The sequence below is a fragment of the Lactuca saligna genome, chromosome 5, assembly GCF_052625555.1.
Source record: "Lactuca saligna cultivar CGN05327 chromosome 5, ASM5262555v1, whole genome shotgun sequence".
NCBI classification, from domain to species: domain Eukaryota; kingdom Viridiplantae; phylum Streptophyta; class Magnoliopsida; order Asterales; family Asteraceae; genus Lactuca; species Lactuca saligna.
In genome coordinates this window covers 162,406,065-162,431,683 of record NC_136421.1, presented here as the reverse complement: position 1 = coordinate 162,431,683, position 25,619 = coordinate 162,406,065, and the positions used below count along the sequence as shown (strand labels likewise).

The 25,619-nt window shown below is 36.9% G+C and overlaps 1 protein-coding gene and 1 long non-coding RNA gene across 3 annotated transcripts; one reads left to right on the top strand and one right to left on the bottom strand.

Annotated features, from left to right (window-relative positions):
• The first annotated feature begins 1,457 nt into the window (after window positions 1–1,457).
• On the top strand, window positions 1,458–5,414 carry RNR2A (ribonucleotide reductase 2A). The gene is made up of 9 exons (XM_078958404.1): window positions 1,458–1,739; window positions 2,480–2,640; window positions 3,054–3,102; window positions 3,194–3,320; window positions 3,667–3,732; window positions 3,942–4,058; window positions 4,142–4,304; window positions 4,843–4,913; window positions 5,177–5,414. Exons 1-9 carry the CDS (start codon window positions 1,586–1,588, stop codon window positions 5,289–5,291), a joined length of 1,023 nt encoding a protein of 340 aa, XP_078814530.1. The 5' UTR covers window positions 1,458–1,585; the 3' UTR covers window positions 5,292–5,414.
• Window positions 5,415–9,036: 3,622 nt separating this feature from the next.
• Window positions 9,037–11,126, bottom strand: LOC144997920 (uncharacterized). Of its 2 annotated transcripts, XR_013660011.1 has the most exons (3): window positions 10,849–11,126; window positions 10,041–10,125; window positions 9,037–9,717 (listed from the first exon to the last, which is right to left on the bottom strand). It is a non-coding gene; the product is annotated as an uncharacterized LOC144997920 (long non-coding RNA). The 2 variants fall into 2 exon arrangements; XR_013660010.1 differs by lacking the exon at window positions 9,037–9,717 and having other exon boundaries at window positions 9,883–10,125.
• Window positions 11,127–25,619: the final 14,493 nt, after the last annotated feature.

The following is a 25,619-nucleotide window of genomic DNA, read 5'->3' as shown; positions in this document are numbered from 1 at the left end:
CATTAGACTTAAAAAAAATGTATTCTTTTTATGATATATAGTATTAAAAAGATTGTTTATAAGATGTAGAATTATTTTAACAATTATATTGTTTATAAAATATAGAGTTGTTTTTTGACAACTATTTTGTTAAAAAATATTTTTTGTAAAATACAAAAACTAGTTTTGCTAAACTTGACTATTTTTTTGTCAGAGTGAACTACTGTTTTGTAAAACTTGACTATTTTTTTGTCAGTGTGGACAATGTTGACCGTAGTCAACCAAAAGTTGACTACGTTTTTAAGGGCTATTTTTGGTTAAGTATTATTTTTTTTTTTTTGCTATTTTTTGATAAGTAATTAACAAAATTTGCTAGATTTGTATTTCCCCCTTTTATTTATAGCTTTCTTTTTTATTTATATACATATTAAAAAAAACGAAATGCCGATGGATTTCCCATGTTAGAAAAAAACACTAATTTAATAACGGTTTATGATGCTTCAATATTTGTATAATTTTAAACTTATGAAAATGTTATTTTCTAATTAACACTAAATGAGTTTTTAAACGCCAATTGAGTTCTAATACGTTAAATGAGTTTGTAAATGTTAATTTTAAACACTACTTGAGTTTTTAAACACCAACTCTAAATGCTAATTTTTTAAAACACTAATTAATTTTAAATACTAATTGAGTTTTTAAAAACTAATTTTTAAATGTTGATTGAGTTTACACATGAATTAGACTAATACTATTGGTTAAAAATTATGTATATATATTTTTAAATATTATCATACACATATGAGCATATTTCTAATAGTATAGATTAATATAGGGAATTTTTAAAAGTCGAAAAAGTATAGGATGAAATATGAACATTGTGTATTAATAAAGGGATTAATGAGAAATTATATAATAACATTTCATATATAAAGCGGATGTGACAGATTGTCAGTTTTCAAACTTCAGATACAAATACCAACACAATTACACGATTCGTTTCGTGAGAATAGGAGGACCCCTTTAGATAACCCAAATTTTCTATCAATGTTGACTTTTATAAATTGAAGCGGCTTATGCGTGAGGAAAGTATGTACGGTTAAACAGTATAAACGTTTATTTTTTTCCTGTACAGCGTTAAATTAGCATAAACCTAATTCCTTATCTAGTCAAATATACATAAATTGTACCTAATTAAGCTTCTTTGTGAACTATGACATCAAACCAATTATTGGTAAAAGTTACATAGGCTTGAAAAAGATCACGGGTCCTTTACATATGCATCTATTATATCCATGAATCTAGAATATACCCATACGGCCATACCCCGATTACTCATACTGTATAGATCATTTTTGTAAGTATTTTATTTTTAGGGGTAATATGTATACTGAATAAAAGATGAGGGGTAATTTATGTTACTTAGAATTACAGAGAAAAATCTCACCCAAAACGGTTTGTCGATATACCAGCGAAAACGAACGAAATAATAAAGAAAAAAACCGTCAAATTGTGCAACTTATCTGAAGGGTTTTTGTAGGGTTTTCAACTTTTCATACCTATTAACCAGATATAACACACAGTTATCCAGAACAGAGATAGAAAAATGGGTTCTCTGAAGAATGAAACAGAGCACTTCAATGGAGAAGAAGAAGAAGAACCAATTTTAATGGAGCAAAACCAGAGGTTTTGTATGTTTCCTGTTAAATACCATCAACTTTGGGAGATGTACAAGAAAGCACAAGCCAGTATTTGGACAGGTAATGCTTATCAACTCGAATTTTATCAATTCTTTACAATTCTTTTATGCAATTCAAGAAATTCTATAAATTCGGTGTTTCTTCTTGCTTTGAATTATACTATTTACTATGATTATCTAAGTTCTTTTTGATAATCTACATAAGAGTAACTAAATTTATATAGTTTATAACATGGGTTGTTTTTTTTCTTGAATTTAGTTCGTAGAGATTCGATGGTTGCCTAATGTTTTGGTACATCTGTTTTTTTTAATCAGCATAAAAAGTAATTCTCTTTGTTTTTTAGTAGTTTAATTCCATAATTCGGGTGCTTTTCTTGCTTTAAATCGTTCCTCTTATTACGATTGTATGATGTTTTCTTGTTATACTGGTTTTCAATATATCAATCATGTTAAATTGTTAATCTACATACAAAACGTACATAGATGATCAAATAAAGAACTACAACCATATAAATTTGAATTTTGGAGAGACTAACTTTATTATTTTGAAATGAAAGAAAACCCAAAGTTGTCCACACTCGAAAATGAAATCAAATTATGTCAAAAGGACTGAAACAGATGTCTGAAATAAAACTCGATCTTCCATTGTAATCTAAAAATTCATAAACTATGAATCCTAAACTGATGTGATTTTCTATTAAAATTATTAGTACTATTTTTTATTTTGGATCTAAATGGATGTAATTTTCTTTTATATGTATACACATTAATGATTCTTTTTTGTATATTTGATGGGTTCAGCTGAGGAGGTTGATCTCTCTTTAGATGTACAACAATGGCAAAAGTTGACTGAATCAGAAAAGCAGTTCATAAGTCACATCTTAGCCTTTTTTGCTGCATCAGATGGAATTGTTTTGGAAAATCTGGCTGCAAGATTTTTAAACGACATTCAGATACCTGAGGTAAAGTAATGCTTTTTTCACTTACTGAACTAAATGAATTGTCTCAATATGAAAAAAAAGAAAATGTCGGTTTTACCCTTTTGTGTAGAAGTGATGCAGAATAAAATGATGTCTTAATGGGTAACATGAAGTCCATCCGTTTTTATTAAGTCGAAAAGAGTCACCACTAAATAATCATATCCCCATTTAGACTGTTAAGCCAAAAAGAAACAACACCTTAATCCGGTTAGTTATATATGGGTGTTTCGTTTTGACTTGATACAGAAATAACGACTTAATTGAAAAAGTATTTAAAATGAAGTTTTATCCACTAAGTCTTAACTATTAACAAATTTTTTATTTTCTTAGATGTTAAATTGTGGGTTTTGTTGGATTTGGAACTAATTTGAGATGTTGTGTTGTTCTTGAGATAGGCTCGTGCATTTTACGGATTTCAAATTGCAATGGAGAATGTACATTCGGGTGAGTCTCTTTAAGCTTAGAAGTTTAGTAAATATAAACTATTTTTTTGCTTAATATATCTATCTCATTGATTTTTAATACGGTTTTGTAGAGATGTATAGCTTGCTATTAGAAACATTAATCAAGGATCCCAAGGAAAAATACAAATTGTTTAATGCAATTGAAAACATTCCTTGTGTTGCAAGAAAAGCCAATTGGGCTTTGAATTGGATTAAAAGGTAATCTCCTTATTTAATGCAATTGAAAAACATTTCTTTTGTTGCAAGCAAGCTGACATCACCTTTCTTGTGATTTACCTTCCCATATTGGTTGTGGGATAGGTTGGTGGGGACCTGGGGTGGCCCCCACCAATATCTTATGCCAATATGGAAAAGGTAAATGTCATCAAGTTTTAGATGTTTTTTAGGCTTATTAACATTACAAGATCTATTTTTTTTGCCTATGAACTCTATTAATTATATCGGCCTTCTTCAAGTGAACTTTTCCATTTTCTGCGAAAATATGTTATTCGATTGTCATATCATTAAAAAAAATTATAACCGCATTGCTTTAATTTCTATGCAGCTCCAATTCATTTGCAGAGAGACTTGTTGCCTTTGCATGTGTAGAAGGAATATTTTTCTCAGGAAGGTACAATATTTTAAATTGTTTGTAAGGTATAGTATATTAATCAAGTGAATTCTCTTAATTTTTTTTTTAACCATATAATGATTATAAATGAGTAATATCAAAGTAATATTTAAATAATTTTATTAAACGATATCTATATATTATTTCTTATTTCTACATACCATGATTTATTTGTATTAATTCATTTGGTTTATTTTCTTATTTTGTAGTTTTTGTTCAATATTTTGGCTAAAGAAGAGGGGATTAATGCCAGGGTTGACTTTCTCAAATGAACTTATATCTAGAGATGAGGGTCTACATTGTGACTTTGCTTGTCTCCTTCACAGGTAATTTCCCCTTGACATTTTAACCAACCAAAACATAATTCTTTTTAAATAATCATGAAAAAAGTAATAATCTTGATTTACAGTTTATTACGAAAGCAGCTTCCTTGGCAAAAAGTATATGAAATTGTGCAAGAAGCCGTTGAAATAGAGACCGAGTTTGTATGTGAAGCCCTCCCGTGTGCACTAATTGGGATGAACGCAACACTTATGAGCCAATACATAAAATTTGTTGCTGACCGTCTCTTGGTATGATTAATTTTTCTTGCCATAGTACTCCCGTCTATTTCAAAGCCATTCTTTGGACTAGTCCAGACCGCCGTCGGTTCCCTGGACCGGTCCAGACCACCATTCGCCCAGTCCAGCAGACCACGGTCCTGGACTGCTCGCTCCAACACTCCAACAGACCATAGTTTCGTGGACCGGCCATCAAACCACTGTTCCATGGATGGGTCCAACAGATCGTTGTTGATCGGTACCAGTCCATGTGGACTAGACTTGACAAGCTTTCTAGAGAAATTTTACACGATGAGGATGCGGAGGGCATTTGCGTCTTTTGTTTATACAAGAGATTGAGAGCGAGTCGGTTTCCACCTTGTTTCACCTTTTAGGATGGGACAAAAAGTTATACTTTTGATTCTATTGACATCAATCTAGTCTAGTCACAGTCATAGTCGCATATAGTCGAAAAACAGTACAACCTGTTCTCTTTTGTCATGGCTAGTGTAACAAACAGGACCGTCATATGGTTTTATAATTTCATTGGTTGATTTTCTAATGCTTATAGGTTGCGTTGGGTTGTCAAAGGAAGTACAATGTAGAAAATCCATTTGATTGGATGGAGTTCATCTCACTTCAGTAAGTATTGATCCTAAGAATCATTTTCTCGTGACCATGGGAGGGCATATACGTGTTTTGCACTGATAAAATATCAAGAGCGAGTCTTTGCCCCCACCTTGTTTAACATTTTTAATTTGGGTAGGACAGATAATTGCAATATTTGTCCTAGTGAAATCAGTCTAAGTCCAATACATATCAAACGCAGTGTCAACATTGTTAAAAGATTTCACAAGAGTTGACATTAAAATTGTTGGTGTGTTTGTTTTTATGATGATTGACAGAGGAAAAGCGAACTTCTTTGAGAGAAGGGTGGGGGATTATCAAAAGGCGTCTGTAATGTCAAACCTTCAAGATGGTGGTCAAAATTTCGTCTTTAAAATGGATGCAGATTTCTAGCTGCGAAGAATATTTAATTATTTGTTATTTTTACCTTTGTTGTTAAGGTATGCTGGGTAAAGCTATATTTGAAATAAAAGATGACTTAAAATATTTAAAATAACTTTGTGATGTTTCATTCTACATATAGTTCATTAAGAATATATAATTATTTGTTGAATATCTTAAGTATAAAAAATGAAGAACACTGAAGCAAAGTTGGACCGAAGTTATTGATTAATAAATAGGCAGCATTTAAGTATTTGGTCTTTTTCGATTTCTGAATTTTCTCCTTGGACATATTTTAGTCCAACATGATTACTCAGAAAAAGCCCATTTCGTTTTGGCCCAAGACTTAAGTTATTGATAAAAAGATTAAAAAGACTTTATATTTATATATATATATATATATATATATATATATATATATATATATATATATATATATATATATGTTATGTTCCCTTAGGAATAGTAAAGTTCCTAAAGGTTTGACATAATTGATCTTTCTATTTTATTCATTTTGATATTTTGGTATTTTTTAAAATCTTTTTAATATTCAAAGTTTAGCCACAAATCTTTAAGGAATTGATACATTTGGTCCCTTTTTTAAAAACTTGCTGATTCCAATCATTTATAGTAAATTTGATTTTTTTTTTGTCAACTCTATCCCTTATTTTTATCTATTTTGACACTTTTGGTCATTGAAATCAATTTTTTTTATTTTTTATTTTTTAAGAACCTTTTAATATTCAAAGTTTGGTCACAAAACTTAAACAAATTAACAACTTTGGTCATTTTTCTAAAAACTTGCTAATTCCAACCCCTTTAATTCTTTAGTCATTTTTACATTTTTGATTTTAACACTTTTGGTCATTGGAATCAAAATTTTTACATTTTTAAGAACCTTTTAATATTCAAATTTTGGCTACAAAACTTTAAGCAATTGACAACTTTTGTCCCTTTTCTAAAAACTTGCTAATTCAAACTCATTTAATTCTTTAGCCATTTTGATACTTTTGGTCCTTAAAGTCAAAACTTTTATATTTTTTCATAAAAAACACAAAAAACGGTCCGGAGCGAAGCCCGGATTTTCCGCTAGTTTGAATGAAAAGATGAAATATGTGTAGTTTTATAAATTAAAGATCAAGTATGTCCCCAACTAAAGATATATTTATAATATACTTTACTGATAATTTTAAAGCCCATAAGAGTAAAGTCCACTCTTTTGGTTTAGTCTTTTGGTTTGCCCTTTAAAGCATATGAATCTATGCCTTCATCATACATGAAAAGCAAGATCCAAGATTTGTGAGCTGTAATTCTTTACATTACTATTCATAATGCAAGATCAAGGATTTGGCCTAGGTTGAAGAATCATATACATGGATTATTTGCTGCCTAATCTAAAGCTTATATAAAGATTTAAGTTTGTTAACTTAGGGCTGCCTACTTTTTTATATGGTTGTATATGTAGTTGAAGATAAATATTTAACTTTTACTATATATTTTTTATTAGTCTATTCACACATCTATCTATCATTTTACGTTCTCTCATATAATACCACTAGATAATGTCCGTTCATTGCGCAAGTTAAAACTATATAATTGTAATCGTAATAAATACATGTTTTTTTTAAATGACTATGACATTAATACCATAAAATAATAATATTTACACTAATTTAATATATAAAATTACAACTATTTAAATAATAGTACTTAAGTCCCTTTACCCACACCTTGCACATGAATAAATTATTTATGATTCTTGAATAGTGTTAAATTTAACAATTGTTATAATCAACTAGATAAAAAAACCCGCTTTGTGGGGTTGGATTTGCTAATACTAAACAAAACGGATGGAAGACATTTGATTAAAGAGGGTGTTATTGTTTGACCGTCGTTCTTAAAGGAGATTATTGACAATTTTGTATTTGGTCTTCTTATGTTGCTTGTATTTGCTTGTATGAGGTATTGAATTTGTGGTAGGTTTTGACGGTTTGGCTCGTCACTGGTTATGTGTTTGTTGTATTTATACATATTCAGATGGTCATTGGTCTTGTTAACATCATTTGCTATTGTTTGCAAAAGGAGTTTACAGTAATGTTTTATTGAATTATTTATTGAAAAATATATCATCTAATCGACAGACATATTTTTTCCTTACGCGTTTATAGTTTCCAATCCTTTTTTGGATTGATCAAATTTGAATTCCCGCATTTGATACTAAAACTGCTACTCTAATAAAAGGAATAATATACAGATATAGTTAAATGCACATACATCCACACCCACATTTACATGCGAATGAAAAAAATCCTGACCAAAAAAATAGAAAAAAGGTAACCAATATCAATAAACACTTAACTCTATCTATTAATCTGAAAAAACTGTAATGCTTCAAATCTGACACTCAAACATGGAAAATACACGATTACAATAACCAAAAAAAATTGATGATGCCTCTATAAATGTAAATGTATATCTAGGCAAGATGAAGCAGCATGTTACAATTATTTGAGAGATTACACGATGGTGATGGATGAAGATGAAATAAAAAATAATAATAATAACAAAATAGAGAAAAAAAAAGGTGTAAATTTGAAGTACATTGCTATTTTAGTGCATTTAACACCTAAAAATGGAAAATGCACCTAATGGGAATGTGCTTTTTTGGTAAAAAAAAAACAAAACAAACTGTAAAAATTAGAGAAAAAAAACATGTAAATTAAAGTTACATTGCTATTTACTGCATTTACCACCAAAATATGAAAAAGAAAAATGCAACAAATAGCAATGTACTTTGGTTTTTGGTAAAAAAAGTGAAATAAATTGAAAAAAAAACAAAAAAGATGTAAATTCAAAGTACGTTGCTATTTAGTGTTGTTTTTTTCGTAAAAATAGAAACAAATTGCAAAAAACAGAAAATAAAGGTGTAAATATGAAGTACATTGCTATTTTAGTGCATTTCACATCAAAAAACAGAATATGCACGTAATGGCAATGTGCTATTTTTTGGTAAAAAAAATCAAAACAAACTGCAAAAAATAGAAAAAAACGTGTAAGTTCAAAGTACATTGCTATTTACTGCATTTACGACCGAAATATGAGAACTGCATCAAATGAAAATGTGTTTTCGAAGTGGGTTTAAATACAACTTTTTATCGTTTGCAAGTGTAAGTAAGGTTCTTATTCAGGAATAAGTGATAAAAAATATAAACATTCATATAAATGAAAATTGGTTTGCAAGTGTAAGTAAGCTAAAAGTCCATGAACCTTCAATTGTGGCTTCTGGATCAGGAATTGATGCTAGCATATCTATGCACATAATTCAGATTTCGGACACAAAAAAGTAAGTGATAGAAAATATGGCTTATTAAAAGCTTAAGAAATGTATTGAATTCCTTTTTTCTAATGGTAAGAAAAAATCTATTTCTAATGAAAAATAAACATTAATGATAAAAAGACGACAATGCCCTTTATTTCTAATTTTCTCCAATACTTTAGAATATCACATTGATATATTGTCCTCAATGCCTCCTAAAATCATAAAAATCCATACAACCTGTAATAACCCAATCTCATTTGACAATTGACAATGATTAGAGAAATATTATATTTCCCTTTTATTTTATTTTCATAAATGCCATCAAAATCAATAAAATGACCAAAATAACCTATTATATATATATATATATATATATATATATATATATATATATATATATATATATATATATATATATATATATATATTAATGCACCATTCCTTGCAAATATAAAACATTCCTTTCTTTTTTTTGTATCAGCCATACTTATACTTCTTTTTCTAATGTAAACAAACCTAATATGTACTACATATCCCATAAAAAGACCATTTTCACATTTATGCTTATTTCACAGCAAAGCATTAAGCATACATTGACTATTTTTATCACGGATCGCTTTTAGTAATCACCAGTATACCCTCATACCCCTTATATTGGTAGATATTCAACCCTCCTTTTTGAGTGCTCTATTAAAAAAAATTGTTATTATTATGATTCTTTTTTCTTATTTCAATCCAAGTGAAACAATATTAGAAATTTTCTAATGTCATTTGATGACAACGCCTGCTAAAGGTTATCATGAAAAACTGAGTAATCAAAAAATTGATAACTAGAAAAAAAATATCAAATTTACTAGCTAAAACCCATAGTTGTAGTAGCTTTTATATCAGCGATAGTTCCAACATAAAGTGATAGACCGAAACAAATCATAACAAAATAAAAGCTGATTGAAGTTATAACTAATGATCTAATTAAGTATAATCATATTTATTGAAGTTTCTTTACCTTTCTTCAAGTCGGTAGTTCTGATAGTTCCTTCTTCTAAAACTTATTATCAAACCGTCATTAGGTTATAAAGGCGGAGAAGAAATTAAAGGAGAAAAGTGTACGACAAAAACCTACAAAAAAATGAGAGATAAAAGGCTCATAAAGCATAAGTTAGTAAAAAGAACAGAAGGATTAAAACTAAAAGTAAAATATTCCCAATCATCTGCAAGGGGAAAAAGAAAAGTAGTAATGCATAAAAAAAAAAAAAAAAAAAAAAAAAAAAAAAAAAAAAAAAAAAAAAAAAAAAAACTTGATTTGTTTATTATTCACTAACGACCATGTGTTGTAGCTTATTTCACATAGATTTGTTAGGTCGCAGCTACATAAATATGTAACATGCTCATGCAACAATGACTTTGTAAACCTACAAATTCATAAAGACAAAGAAATTCACTTGGGAATTTGGTATCTTTGGCTCCATTATGGGTGTATCCATCCCACTGCTTCCCATTACTCAAAGGAGTATACGTTGAAGTATTCTATAACCATCTTGCAATGAATTTGAGAAAACATACATTAACACATGGAAATAATAAAAGCAAAAATATTAGGAGAACTTAAAAGGGTTTGCAATTGCTCTAATTCTGCATATTTTAATTAGTCGTCTCAAAACATATTGAAGATGTTCTGGTCTATTTGCGTGTTCATACTGAAAGACCAAAAATGCACTTTACTCTAGGAAAAAAATGAAATTAGGGTGCCTTAATACACAAATAAAGGAATGTATGTTGATATTTCATTCATTTACTTCCATCTACAAATCGAAAAAAAAAAATCTCCAACCTTTGAAGCCAGATTGTGAACGTAAACAGTTGTATAATGAGGATTATTTTTTGAAGCCTAAGACCATCATATGCACATTAAAGAAATGTTTAAAGATGTAGTCGTATAACAATATGGTAACATAGCATCCATATTTTGGCTAAAAAATCATGAATCTTTGTGTATGAATATTGAGTTAATGTAGTTAATGTTCCATTTGGTATTTGATTTCTATTTGTAATCCGATTCACCACCTTTTGCAGCACACTGATAAGTTTTGATACAAAATATAAGTTTGTTTTTCACAAAAATTGGCAATCGTAGACTTTAAAAATAACAAGTTTATTTTTAGTTTGTTTAGAAAACCAAACCACCATAGATCTATTTATAGAGGTTAGAATGAAATAAAAACACAACCAAAGAGTATTTAGAATGACAACCTTTGAAGTCTTTGAATCCACTTGGTTTTGGTGGTGTTGATGAAGATAGAAAGATCAAAGAATACGATATTCTCTTCAAGTATCCACCATCAAGATTAAGCCACTTGAAAAGCGAGTTACTTCTTGTATTCTTGAGTGTCTTAAGCCTTTAAGTGTTTAACTCAAATAAGAACTAAAGACAACTAAAGAAGGCTTCAATCACCATAGTAAAGCACCAAACTTCAAATAGATGAAACTCTTTCTTACTTACGGTTTTTAGGTGAAGAAAGGAAGAAGAAGAGAGTGTTTTTCTTCACCAAAATACAAGCCTCATGCATCTCTTATATAGTCCATGCAAGGTAAGGTCTTTGGATTAAATTACTCTAAAATATTTCTAGCTTTTAGAAGCATGGGAGACAAAGCATGGAGATTGGCAAACAACTTCTATATTTTAATATTTTTGGCCATACCTCTTGGAAAGAGGAGGATTCTTTATTTTTTATAAACTCAAAATTTATAAAATATAAACTTTGTCTTTAGGTAAAAGACAAAAGAATCTCACTAGTCCAAAATATTGTACATGACTTATTAATTCATACTATACGAAATTAAAACTAATTATACTCTTTTAAAATTATTATTTTCACAAAACGATAACTATTCCCTAATTAAATATAAGAATTTATATTCTTTATTAATAATCATATTAATTATATATATATATATATATATATATATATATATATATATATATATATATATATACACACACACACACAAAATGTGCCAACTTAAAAGGTGTGACCCTATATGTCACATCCACAGACCAGCACGGCGGAAACATCCGGAGGCGGGTGACTTCATTGTATAGTATCATAACAATTGCATATAATTGAAACATAGCAAATCCAAACAACATACATATATATGACAAGCTTACATTGTTTTACATCATGTTTATGTTTTCAAGTGTACACAAAAGAAACATCAGTAAACAAATTTCCCAAAATACAGCAAAATAAGCTTGAGTCCGCAATCCATAACCTGCTTATTGATTTCCTGAGAATACAAGTCGTTTGAAAAGCTTCAACAAAAAATATATTGGTGACTTCATAAGCATTTGAGTATAAATGTAACGACGAGATTTTCAAAATAAAATTTTCATTTTTCAACAACCATATTTTAAATATAAAACATTCTCAAAAAGTGTTTCACAATAGTTATTAATCAAACATGTCCCCAAGATCATAAATCAAATTTCCTCTCGGTGTGTACGGTTCATGTCGGCGCCTTCCCACGGTCCTCGTTAGTACCTGAAACACATAACACAACAACTGTAAGCATAAATGCTTAGTGAGTTCCCCAGGATACCACATACAACACATACGTCACTCGAGGCTACTGTATGACCCTTCGGTCGATGTGTCTCAGCAGGACCCTCCAGTCCCATAGCTCGTTGGACCCTCCGGTCCAATCTATGCAATTATATATCATACATACATCACATAGCACATAATCTCATAGATCGCACACAATCTCATACATAGCACATAAGACCTTCTGGTCAACTCATAATACCACTCTAGGTAATGTATAGTAAGAAGACTCACCTTGTGTAACTCGGTAACTCGGAAATCTCGGTCTCCGCGAAATAGGATCTAGCCTCCGCCGAATCATACGAAAATAAGAACTCGACATCAACACAATTCCGAAGGCTAGACCATTCCCTCTCTTAGCACTCTTAGGAGGGTAAAAGACCATTTTACCCTTCTCAAGGCTCAAATACTCTAAAGTTGACCAAACCCTAAAAGTAAACAAAAGTCAACGGTCAACCTTTTGACCAAACTCGCCGAGTGCACAATTGTGACTCGGCGAGTTCAGTCATGAACTCACATCCTCAAAACCCCAAATGACTCACTAAGTCACTTATCCAACTCAGCGAGTTACCATCTGCATGATTTATGGGGGAAACCCATCCTACTCGCCGAGTATGTTCTTGGACTCGACGAGTTCAAGCCATGCTCAAACTCAAATGACCTTTTGAGGTCAGATCTGCTCCTCTAATCTATAGATCTAACCTCCCTAAGCACAATAAACATGTAAAGGTTCGAACTTGATACACATGCAACGTCCAAATGACACTAGTTGATGATTTAGTCCTAAATACAACACTCTAAGTTCATTTCTTCCATAGCCCACATAAAGCAAGATGGATAACCTTCTCTGGACCGCTATGGATCCAGATCTGAAGTCTAAACATGACAAGGGACCTTATTCTCAACAAATCAACCCAATAAAGGGCATAGGAAACCCTAGCTCCATTGATTCTTTAACAAAACATAAAGAGGGTCAATTTGCTACCTCAAAGATGACGTACTCAGCTTGAAATCCACAAATATGCAACCTCTTTGGCCTCCTCCAAGTTGGAATAAACTTCTTCTTGCAAAACAATCCCACAAAGGTCCAATAAGGGCTTCTTCTCTCTCACAAACGCTCAAACACGATAAGGGTTTCTCTCAAGGGTCTAGTAGCCGCAAATGGTGGCTATAAGCCCCTTTAAATAGGTCTCAAACCCCGGGGACTAGGGTTTCATTAAACAGCATGGACTTACCGAGTCCACCATTAAATCAGCCTGACCATCCGTGTTCCTACTCGGCGAGTCTGAGTGCCTAGTCACCGAGTCTGTCTCCAAAAAACTCAATGTTAAAGCATAAATAAGATACTTGGGAGTCCGGATATTACAATAAAAACTTTGATGATAGTTTAAAATCCAGAAAATCCAACGTTTTCTTCCCAAATGGTTGTAATTCTTGTTTCAAATCGAGTATAGTTGCATGTGTGTCTTAATTCGTTGTTTTCCAAAATCATACGAATCGTCTCTTTTGGAAATTCTATATTTTATGATGTATAAAATAGTAATTTTGGTAATAACATAGCACGAGTGCGAAAAGGTCCCATTGAGGCAGTCAGAATAGTTGATTTTTAACCGAAGATGAAATCTGTATAATAACATTTTTGATATATTCTAGTGAGTCGTTATAACCATATTAATATGACGGAGTGCGTGTTATGACGTTCGTCAGGTGTCGGTTTTGTTTAATACATTTGTCACCCTAGACCGGCCGGTCTAGCTGTAGCGAACACTGAAGGTGCGGGGTGTCAATGCCGTATAGATATATACACAAATTCCCGCTCTCCCTCCAGGAGACTCTAATTGTAACTATTACAGGCCTTAAGGTGTACAATATTGTATATAATATATGTACTGTGAAGATTTCGTCTTACTAGAATACTAATAGTTTCACACAAAGCGTTGAAATTTATTATTTACCAAATAATTAATACTAGTTGTACTTGTTGACTAGATATCCCGCTTCGTTTCATTTATTGAAGGTGATCCGCTCTAAGTATTTATCAAATCAATTTAATATTAGCGATGTCGGCTAAAATGGCTATCCTCTCTATTTATAATTAAATGAGTGAGACCCCATTTACCGAGAAAATGTTAAGTTATGATTTGTGTGAAACTTATGACTTCTGTGAAATTATGATAGTAGCTTTATGACATACAAAATTTCATGTCATAAAGGTTCTATTTGCATATATTCTAGGTGAGATCACTTATATCCAATTTTTATATATAACCCCTTAACAGTTTGCACAAAGTCATTTATGGAACATCAAGTTAAAATTTCGAAATTCTAGAGTTAGTGTCAACCTTTGAAGGTCTATTTCAATAACTTTTATCTCTAAATATGAAAAGCATGGATATGAGGATGCATGTTAAACACCCCCAAAAACTTGGGAGGCTCCTTTTGTAAATTGTATTACTCATATAATGATTACAATATTATTTATTTTCATGGGTTCTATGAGACTTCACGTTCACAGAGAGTCATATAAAAAGTGATAATATTTCAACACACATATTAAACACACGTACACATGCAATCATTCAAGAATTTAGAACAAGAGGTGACTTGTACTCTCCCCCAAAATCAACTAAAACTATGGAAAAATGTTGGGTATGAATCTCACCTTGGTTTAGCTTGTTAGGTGATTTGAAGAAGTGTAAGGAGTTTCCAAGTTGCGGCACTTGGAAGTGTTCTTTGAGCTTCAGAAAAATTCTAAGAATAAATTTAGGTGTAAGTATAGTGAAATCCTAGGAATGGTGAGGAAAAATCACTATTCAAGGAGGATGATCACTTACCAAAGATTCTGGAAATTTTCCTTGAAGGAATGAAGCTTGAGTCTTGAAGGAGTTTGAGAGGATTCTTGGGAGTTTACTGATGAGAAAGTGGGAAATGGGATGAGAGAGGAAAAGAGATTCACGTATCAAAAGGGGAAGGATAAGGAATGATTTGACATTTGCATGGAAATCGGGAGGGTAGGGCTTATTTCCTAAGGGTAATGTGTGTTTAAACGGGATTTGCATGGGAAAATGGAGGATTGAGCATCACATCACAAGGTCAAACCACTTTATCTTCTTAGGATCCTCTTAAAAACTTGGGTTTTTATTTTATATAAATATATTTAAAATATTTAATTTTGACATAAAATAGGAGTTTCAGGGGTTTAGGACATGAAAATTACGAGTTTGGTGTGATTTCTGTTGTCAAAATGCCTTAAATGACAATGGTTTCATCTGATAGGCACTTCTTCAAATTGGATACGTAGAACACGGGATGCATGTTGCTGAGCTCGGAGGGTAGCTGCGGCCTATAGGCAACTTGTAACACCATAAATTTCCAAAAAAAAAAATTTCAAATTTTATAAAAACATAATTCATTTATTTATCATAACAATATCATTGTTTGAAACTCAATTCATAACATATATCAATCCCAAGATCTCATAGCATAAAAATCCCGTGTGTGTACTGATCAAGCCGACGACTTCCCGCGATCCTCACTAGCACCTGAAACACATAACACAAAACACTGTAAGTACAAAGCTTAGTGAGTTCCCCAAAATACCACATATAACATATACTAGCCACTTGAGCCTATAACTCTGTGGGTCCGTGCACCCAAACTCTGTGAACCCTCAAGTTTTAACTCTGCAAGCATGCACAACATAAATCACATAGAAGAATGCAGTGCAACAACAATATATATAAAACACTGTATCACATATATCTATTTACATACTCAAGGTAAAGTATAGTGAGAAGACTCACCTCGCGTATCTCGGTAAATATCTGTCTCGGAAAAAATGTGATCTAGCCTCCGCCTAATCACACAAAGTAATACACTCATAAATACACCTGAACTCAACCCTAAAGGTCAACAAGGTCATCGGTCAACTTTGACCGGACTCGGCGAGTCTATACGTGTCCACTGACTCCCTTGGATCCTCTCTTGACACGCCGAGTACTTCTCTGAGTTTCACTTGGCATAAATCGCAGGGCCACCACGACTCAACTCGCCGAGTCTCAAGAACAACTCGGTGAGTTCCGGCTTGACTCAGTCCCCCCCTGAATCTACCAGAATCACTGAGTCGACCCCTCAACTCGACAAGACCATTCGCTGAGTGGTTACGGGTAAAATTCATGCTACTCGCCGAGTCTATTCTTCAAACTCGGCGAGTCCATGCCATGCATAAACTCAAACTCACTTCTGAGGTCAGATCTGTTCCATACAATCATTGATCTGGCCTCCCCAAGCATGATAATCACGTAAAGTCCAAACCTTGGTGCTCAAACAACAACTATTTGCTACTAAATGATGTTTTAGCCCCATATCTCATAACTCTAGGTCAAAACTCCCATGAATCCTCATAAAGCTTAAGGATTAAAGCTTCTCTGGACCTCTATGGATCCCATCTCAAGCCTCATCATAAATAGGGATAAAATGGACATCAAATCTAACCAACAAAGGGGTCAAGAAACCCTAAACCCCCATGTTTATCATAATAACAGAAAAGGGAGCAAAAATATACCTCCAAGATGATGCTATGAGCTCCAAAATCGAAGGATGCCCACCTCCCTTGCCTCCTCTTAGCTAGAATCTCCTTTGCCTGACCAAACCAAGCTTCAAAAGTCAACAATGGCCTCTTCTGTCTCCCAAAACGCTCAAAAGCTCTTTAGGGCTTCTCTCTAGGGTTGTTGGTCGCAAATGACGGCCATAAGCCCCTATAAATAGGTCTCAAACCCTGAAAATTAGGGTTTCATTAAACACCCTGGACTCGCCGAGTCCACTTTTTGACTCGTCGAGTCCAGACGCGAACCCGCGCACAAAACTGCGATCCTACTCTGTGAGTTTAGACTCCAACTCGCCGAGTCTCCTCACAATCACCCAAAATAAAAGAATAAAAATAATACCTGGGAATCCGGGGTGTTAGAATTCTCCCCCACTAAAATTAGACTTCGCCCTCGAAGTCTCACTCCGCAAATAACTCCGGATGCTGCTCACGCATATCACGCTCCGGCTCCCAAGTTAACTCTGACCCCTTCCGATGCTGCAACTGGACTTGCACCAGTGGCACCTCTTTATTCCTCAGGACCTTAATCTTTCGATCTCTGATAGCCATTGGTCTCTCAGCATAATTCAGGCTCGCATCCACCTGAATATCCTCTAGTGGCACTACTGCTGACTTGTCGGCTACGCACTTCCGCAATTGCTACACGTGGAAAGTGTCGTGAATCTGACCTAACTCTGCTGGAAACTCCAAACGATAGGCTACCTTTCCTACCCTCGTGACCACCCTGAAGGGACCAATATATCGGGGCCCCAACTTGCCCCTCTTCCTAAATCGAATCACTCCTTTCCAAGGAGAGATCTTCAGGAGCACAAAGTCACTGACCTGAAACTCAAGCTCGGACCGGTGTTTGTCCGCATAAATCTTCTGACAACTCTGAGTGGTCAACAACCTCTGTCTGACCTGCTGGATCTGCTCCATCGTCTAAAGCATGATCTCGGTACTACCCATCACTAGCTGCCCTACTTCTCCCCAGCAGATAGGGGTCCGACACCTCCTACCATACAACAGCTCAAAGGGCGGCATGTCAATGCTCGAATGATGTCTATTGTTGTAAGAAAACTCTGCCAAGGGAAAATACGTGTCCCAACTCCCACCGAAATCCAACACACACGCCCGGATCATATCCTCGAGCGTCTGAATCGTCCGCTTACTCTGTTCGTCAGTCTGGTGGTGGTATGCGGTACTAAAATGCAGCCTCGTACCCAATTCCTCATGAAATTTCTTCCAGAACCTGGAAGTGAAACGCACATCTCGGTCTGAGACAATCGAGATCGGCACCCCATGCCGCGATACCACCTCCCTCACGTACACCTCGGCCAACTTCTCTGCGGAAGAGTTCTCGCTGATAGCAAGGGAGTGGGCGCTCTTTGTCAACCTATCCACAATCAACGAAATTGCATCGACTCCCCTAGCAATCCTTGGCAATTTGGTGATTAAATCCATGGTAATATGCTCCCACTTCCATTCGGGAACTTCCAATGGCTGCAACTTACCATGCGGCCTCTGGTGCTCGGCCTTAACCCTACGACAGGTCAAGCACCTCTCAAGAAACCATGTAACATCTCTCTTCATACAGGGTCACCAATACTCTCTCTTCATATCTAAATACATCTTAGTGGATTTGGGATCGATCGAGAATCTCGATTTACGTGCCTCCTCCATCAAGATGGTACGCGTTCCTCCAACAAACGGTACCCAAATCTGACCCTCGAAGGTCATAAGCCCTCTGCTATCGGTCACGAACTCCGTCACCTGCCCGATAACTCGTTCTCTCTTGCGGTTGTCCGGTCTCACTGCCTTAGTCTGAGCCCCTCTAATGGTGTCCAATACCAGAGTCATCACTGTCAATCTCATACAAATATCCCGAATCGGGGCACTCTCTGCTCTACGACTCAGGGCGTCGGCCACCACATTAGCCTTGCCCGGGTGGTACAAGATCTTGCAATCATAATCCTTTACCATGTCCAAGCATCTCCTCTGACGCATGTGTTGGGTTATGAGCATTCTAACACTCCTAAGTGTACATGCAACCCTAAATACCTTGGATCTATGTTTTCTCTATTATACATGCAAATATGAACATCCAAGGTATTATCCTAATCTAGCATACAAAACTATCAATATAACAAGATAGAATACATACCTCTTTGATGTAGAATGTCTTCATGAAGCTTGAGTGCCTAGTGCCCCAAGTGTGACACCTCAAATGGTTCACACAACACCAAATACACTTGGAACAACTTAGGAGAATTCTACACTTCATGAAATCGGCTAGCCCTTTTCTTCTCTCTCTAGTGGCCGATTTTCATCAAGAATAAGATGCTTATATAGTTATACAATTAGGGTAAACCCTAATTCTCATGAATTTCCGTTTCCTTGGATCCATGGGTTCAAATACACCATGGAGCATCCATGGAGCATCATATGGGTTTTGGCCCAACTAGATAATCCATGGAGCATTAGCCCACTATATAAGTATGGATGATTTTCACAATCAATCCATATATTTAATTAGTCTTCTTTTGATCACTTAATTAATCCTAGATTAATTCTTGATCAATACTAATTAAATAATCTTATTATTCTTATTATTAATATACTAGAACTTATAATATATTAATAACCATAAGTGTCTTATTTCTCTCATTATAGTTTATCCAAGTGCATGATGTCATGCAACCCAAATGGACCATGCCGGGTCGGGTCAAGTCTTACCAATTATAGTTATGGACTTAGACATTAATCCAACAGCATGTTCAGATTCTGCTGATCCATCAAATACTTCAAACTCTTGTGATCCGTGTATATCGTACACCGAACCCCATACAAGTAATGGCGCCAAATCTTGAGGGCGAACACCACAGCCCCCAACTCTAGATTGTGGGTGGGATATCTTGCCTCATGGGGCTTCAGGTGCCTCGATGCGTATACGATCACATGCCCCCTCTGCATCAACACCGCGCCCAACCCAGATATCGATGCATCACAATACACCACGAAGTCCTCCAACCCTTCTGGAAGAGTCAACACCGGGGCTGCGCATAATCTCTGGCGAAGAGTCTCAAATGAGGCTTGCTGCTCTGGGCCCCAACTGAACACCACACCCTTCCGGGTCAATCTGGTGAGAGGAACAACAATCTTTGAGAAATCCCTGATGAACCTCTGATAATAGCTGACCAACCCTAGAAAACTCCTGATCTCAAAGGAGATTTCGGCACCTCCCAACTCATTACCGCCTCGATCTTGGCCGGATCGACCAAAATCCCCTCTTGGTTAACGAGGTGACCAAGGAACTGCACCTCTCATAACCAAAAATCGCACTTGGAGAATTTGGCGTAAAGCCTCTCCGATCTCAGCATGCTGAGGATCTCCTGCAAATGCTCCTCATTCTGCTCCCTGGACTTTGAATACACCAAAATTTCGTCAATGAACACAATCACTGATCGATCCACCATCGGTCTGCATACCCTGTTTATGAGATCCATGAATGCTGCAGGCGCATTGGTGAGCCCGAATGGCATCACCATGAACTCATAATGCCCACAACGAGTCCTGAACGCCGTATTCTGGATATCCTCCTCGCGCACCCTCATATGATGATATCCAGATCTAAGATCAATCTTGGAAAACCAAGATGCTCCCTGTAGTTGATCGAACAAATCATCGATCCTTGGCAAAGGATAACGGTTCTTGACTGTTAACTTATTCAGCTCTCGATAATCTATGCACATTCGGTGTGAACCATCATTTTTCTTCACGAACAGGATCGGTGCTCCCCACGGCGAGCTGCTCGGCCGTATAAACCCTTTCCCCAGTAGCTCCTAAAGCTGCGAGGATAACTCCTGCATCTTTGGAGGTGCAAGGCGACAGGGCGCCTTGCCGATAGGTGCTGCCCCCAGAATCAAATTAATGCGAAACTCCACCTGCCTCTCGGGAGGCACACCCGGTAACTCCTCAGGGAAAACATCCGGGAATTCACACACACTATCGGGACCTCCTCAACCGCACTCTGTCTCCCTGCACCAACCCTCGTATCCCTCACATACGCTACAAAACCACTACAACCCTGCTGTAGACTTTGCCTCGCTCTAGCAGTCGAACAAAACGATGAATCGGGACGGGTACCCTCGCCATACACAATAAGAACTCCCTCACTTGGGTCTCGTATAGTCACTAGCTGTCGCTCGCAGTCGATAACTAATCCAAATCTGCTCAACCAATCCATGCCTACGATGACACAGACATCCCCCATCGCAATCGGGACCAAATCAATAGGAAACTCTACACCAAAAATCTCAAGTACACATCCTCGAATCACCTCCATGGCATATACTACTCTCTCATCGGCGATGGAAACTCTCAGAGGTCGACTCAACGCCTCTCGACTAATGCTGATGTGCCAACTGAAAGCCAACGATATAAAAGATCGACTCGCACCCGAGTTAAATAACACCAAAGAAGGTATAGAATTCACAAGAAAAGTACCTATGCATATCATAATATAAGCATAAAATCTTAAACATTAAACAATTACATGAAAGAATACATACCAGCCACGACATCGGGCGCTGCGTGGACCTCCTCCGTGGTCAACTGGAAGGCTCTCCCTCGCGCCTTCGGTACCTCGACCTTCACTGGCCGGCTCTCAGTAGCTCTGATAGTAGCAGGGGCAGATCCCTGTGGTGCTCCCTGGATAGTCCCTCGCAACAGTGGACACTCTGCCTTCCGGTGTCCGGTCTGGTTGCAGTGAAAACACACTGCAAACCCCTTTGGCCAGTCCTTGGCTATATGCCCCTCCTTGCCACACTTATAGCAAGATCCCGCTCTACTAACTCCATCATGACCCTTTTCGCACTTCCCACAAGTGCGGCCCTTCTGGCTCCCTGCTCTGGGATCAGCAGGCTTGGTCGCTTGGCTGCCGGCTGAGACGGTGCCGGTCGCCGATCCCTCCCCTGAGACTCCGCCTCCTCCCTTTCCTGAGTCTCTAGCTCGATCTCCCTCTTTCGAGAATGTTCCTGAAGCTTGGAAAATGTCCAGTACGAGGAGTTCGCCACGAACTCCCGAATGTCTCTCCTTAAAATACTCAAATAATGGCTCATTCGTGCCTGCTCAGTAGACACGCGTTCAGGGCAGAACATTGCCCTCTCATGAAACATCCTGGTAATAGCTGTAACAAACTCCGTACCCTGCTTGAGGGTCAAAACCTCTTGTGCCAACCGATCTCGTTCCACCGAGGGAACGTACTCATCATGAAACATGGTGGTGAACCTCTCCCAAGTCACCGCAGCAAGCTCTACTGGAGAATAGTGTGCTGTCGCGAACTTCCACCAGTCCTTCGCCCCTAGGCGAAGCTGGTTCAGCGCTAACTGAACCCTCAAGTGCTCTAGACACGAGAAAGTATAGAACCATCCCTCAATGTCAGATACCCATCTCATCGCTGCAATCAGATCCTACGTCCCATCAAACTCTGGTGGCTTCGTGTTGCTGAACTCCATGAACAACAATGAGTCACCCCCTTGCAGCCTAGCAGCAGCGACAGCTGCAGTGGCCGTTGCGACAGCAGCCTCAAAAAGAGCGGCATAACGCTCGTCAAAAGTCTCAATCAGCGTGGTCTTAATAGACCCGAACATCTCTGGTATCTCATCCCTGATGGCCGCAGCCACCTCCTCATGGATGATCCGGCGGATCTCCTCATCACTAGTCTCGCTGCTCGCTGGCATAAGTCGTGTCCTCACCATGATCTACCTCTGAAATACAACATACGATATATCAGAAATTCATTTGAGCATACTCGCACTCGATAACGCATCCCTCCTTGATCTCTGGCATCCCGAAGATTTATACTTGAATTGTACACTGCCCCGGTATTTTCAGTAGTACGGGCCCAATACTACTGTCCGCACCATATCAGTGTACACCCCAAGTCCTCCTCTTAGGATCCCAAGTCCCAAGTACTCTATTATGCATAATCCACTCTCTATATATCTCTCATAGCTCCTCACTGCTACCTACTCACTCTCAAGCATTTCATAGCAGCTCACCTTCCCCTAGGCTAAGGCATCACAAATCAGGCCACCCTAGTCCCAATAGGAATACCTAGCCCACTCTAGCAAGACGATACATCATATCAATCTCATTAACATATAACATAAGGGTATTTTAGGAAATCACCGTTCGGGCGCTGACTAATCGTACACACGTCTCTGCTCTGTGTTTCTCTAAAAAAATCCTTTACTTCTTTAAGAAAACTTGGTTCGCTTTTGAAAATATTTTCCAAATCCTTAGTTTGAGTTCAAATACTCCCGAAGGTGTACCCAAATCCTTCAAACGAAGGCTCTGATACCAACTTGTAACACCATAAATTTCCAAAACAATTTTTTGAATTTTATAAAAACATAATTCATTTATTTATCATAAAAACATCATTGTTTGAAACTCAATTCATAACATATATCAATCCCAAGATCTCAGAGCATAAAAATCCCGTGTATGTACTGATCAAGCCGGCGCCTTCCCGCGATCCTCATTAGCACCTGAAACACATAACACAAAACACTGTAAGCACAAAGCTTAGTGAGTTCCCCAAAATACCACATATAACACATATTAGCCACTCGAGGCTATAACTCTATGGGTCCGTGAACCCAAACTCTGTGAACCCTCAGGTTCTAACTCTGCAAGCATGTACAACATAAATCACATAGAAGAATGCAGTGCAACAACAACAATATATATATATATATATAACACGGTATCACATAACTATATTTACCTACTCAAGGTAAAGTATAGTGAGAAGACTCACCTCGCGTATGTCGGTAAATATCTGTCTCGGAATAAATGTGATCTAGCCTCCGCCTAATCACACAAAGTAATACACTCATAAATACAACTGAACTCAACTCGAAAGGTCAACAAGGTCAACGGTCAATTTTGACCGGACTCGGCGAGTGCACTAGGGCGACTCGGCGACTCTATACGTGTGCACTGACTCCCTTGGATCCTCTCTTGACACGCCGAGTACTTCTCTGACTCGACGAGTTTCACCGGGCATAAATCGCGGAGCCACCATGACTCAACTAGCCAAGTCGCAAGAACATCTCGGTGAGTTCCGACTTGACTCAGTCCCCCCTGACTCTCCCTGACACACTGAGTCGACCCCTCAACTTGACAAGACCACTCGCTGAGTGGTTATAGGCAAAATTCATGCTACTCGCCGAGTGAAACTCGAGAACAACTCGGCGAGTTCCATCTTGACTCAGTCCCCCCCTGAATCTACCGGAATCACTGAGTCGACCCCTCAACTCGACAAGACCATTCGCTGAGTGTTAACGGGAAAACTTCATGCTACTCGCCGAGTCTATTCTTCAAAATCGGCGAGTCCATGCCATGCATAAACTCAAACTCACTTCTGAGGTCAGATCTGTTCCATACAATCATAGAGCTGGCCTCCCCAAGCATGATAATCACGTAAAGTCCAAACCTTGGTGCTCACACCACAACTATTTGCTCCTAAATGATGTTTTAGCCCCATATCTCATAACTCTAGGTCAAAACTCCCATGAATCCTCATAAAGCTTAAGGAATAAAGCTTCTCTGGACCTCTATGGATCCCATCTCAAGCCTCATCACAAATAGGGATGAAATGGACATCAAATCTAACCAACAAAGGGGTCAAGAAACCCTAAACCCCCATGTTCATCATAATAACAGAAAAGGGAGCAAAAATATAACTCCAAGATGATGCTCTGAGCTCCAAAATCGAAGGATGTCCACCTCCCTTGCCTCCTCTTAGCTAGAATCTCCTTTGCCTTGCCAAACCAAGCTTCAAAAGTCAAAAATGGCCCCTTCTCTCTCCCAAAACGCTCAAAAGCTCTTTAGGGTTTCTCTCTGGGGTTGGTGGCCGCAAATGACGACCATAAGCACCTTTAAATAGGTCTCAAACCCTGGAAATTAGGGTTTCATTAAACAACATGGACTCGCCGAGTCCAGACGCGAACCCGCGCACAAAACCGCGATCCTACTCGGCGAGTTTTGACTCCAACTCGCCGAGTCTCCTCACAATCACCCAAAATAAATGAATAAAAATAATACCTGGGAATCCAGGGTGTTACACGACTAGGCCAATTCGGACAAGAATCTCGAATGGCCCGATGTATCGCGGGTTTAACTTGCCTTGCTTTCTGAAGCGGATCGTCCCTTTCCAAGGAGAGACTTTTAGTAACACACGATCTCCCTCCTGGAACTCCAACGACTTTCATCTTTTGTCTTTGTAACTTTTTGGTCTATCCCTGGACGCTTAGAGTTGAGACCAGATTTAGGTGATTTTCTCGATTGTTGTTGTAACTTTTCGGTCTATCCCTGCACTTCCAGCCATATAAGGCCTCAAAGGGGGTGACTCCTATGCTTGTGTGGTAGCTGTTGTTGTATGAAAATTCAACTAGGGGCAAGTGGGTATCCCAGGCTCTGCCAAAATCTATTACACCTGCTCGGAGCATGTCCTCTAAATTCTGAATTGTCCGCTCACTTTGGCCATCTGTCTGTCGGGTTCCCAAGGCTTTCTGTAGCGACTGCCAAAAACGAAAGGTGAATCTACTATCTCAATCTGAGATGATAGATATGGGGACTCCGTGAAGTCTTACCACTTCCTTCACGTATATTCGCGTTAGTCTTTCCATCTTGTATGTCTCCTTTATTGACAAGAAATGGGTGGATTTTGTTAATCGGTCAATGATCACCCAGATAGCATCCAGACTGTCTATTGTTTCGGGTAACTTGGTTATAAAATCCATTGTTATCCTCTCCCATTT

Bases quoted from the DNA above. Each gene is read 5' to 3' on its own strand.
- RNR2A (XM_078958404.1), top strand. From the start codon at position 1,586: ATGGGTTCTCTGAAGAATGAAACAGAGCACTTCAATGGAGAAGAAGAA. The intron at 1,740-2,479 runs GTAATGCTTATC...TGATGGGTTCAG, and splicing joins ACAAGCCAGTATTTGGACAG to CTGAGGAGGTTGATCTCTCT. The intron at 4,305-4,842 runs GTATGATTAATT...TAATGCTTATAG, and splicing joins TTGTTGCTGACCGTCTCTTG to GTTGCGTTGGGTTGTCAAAG.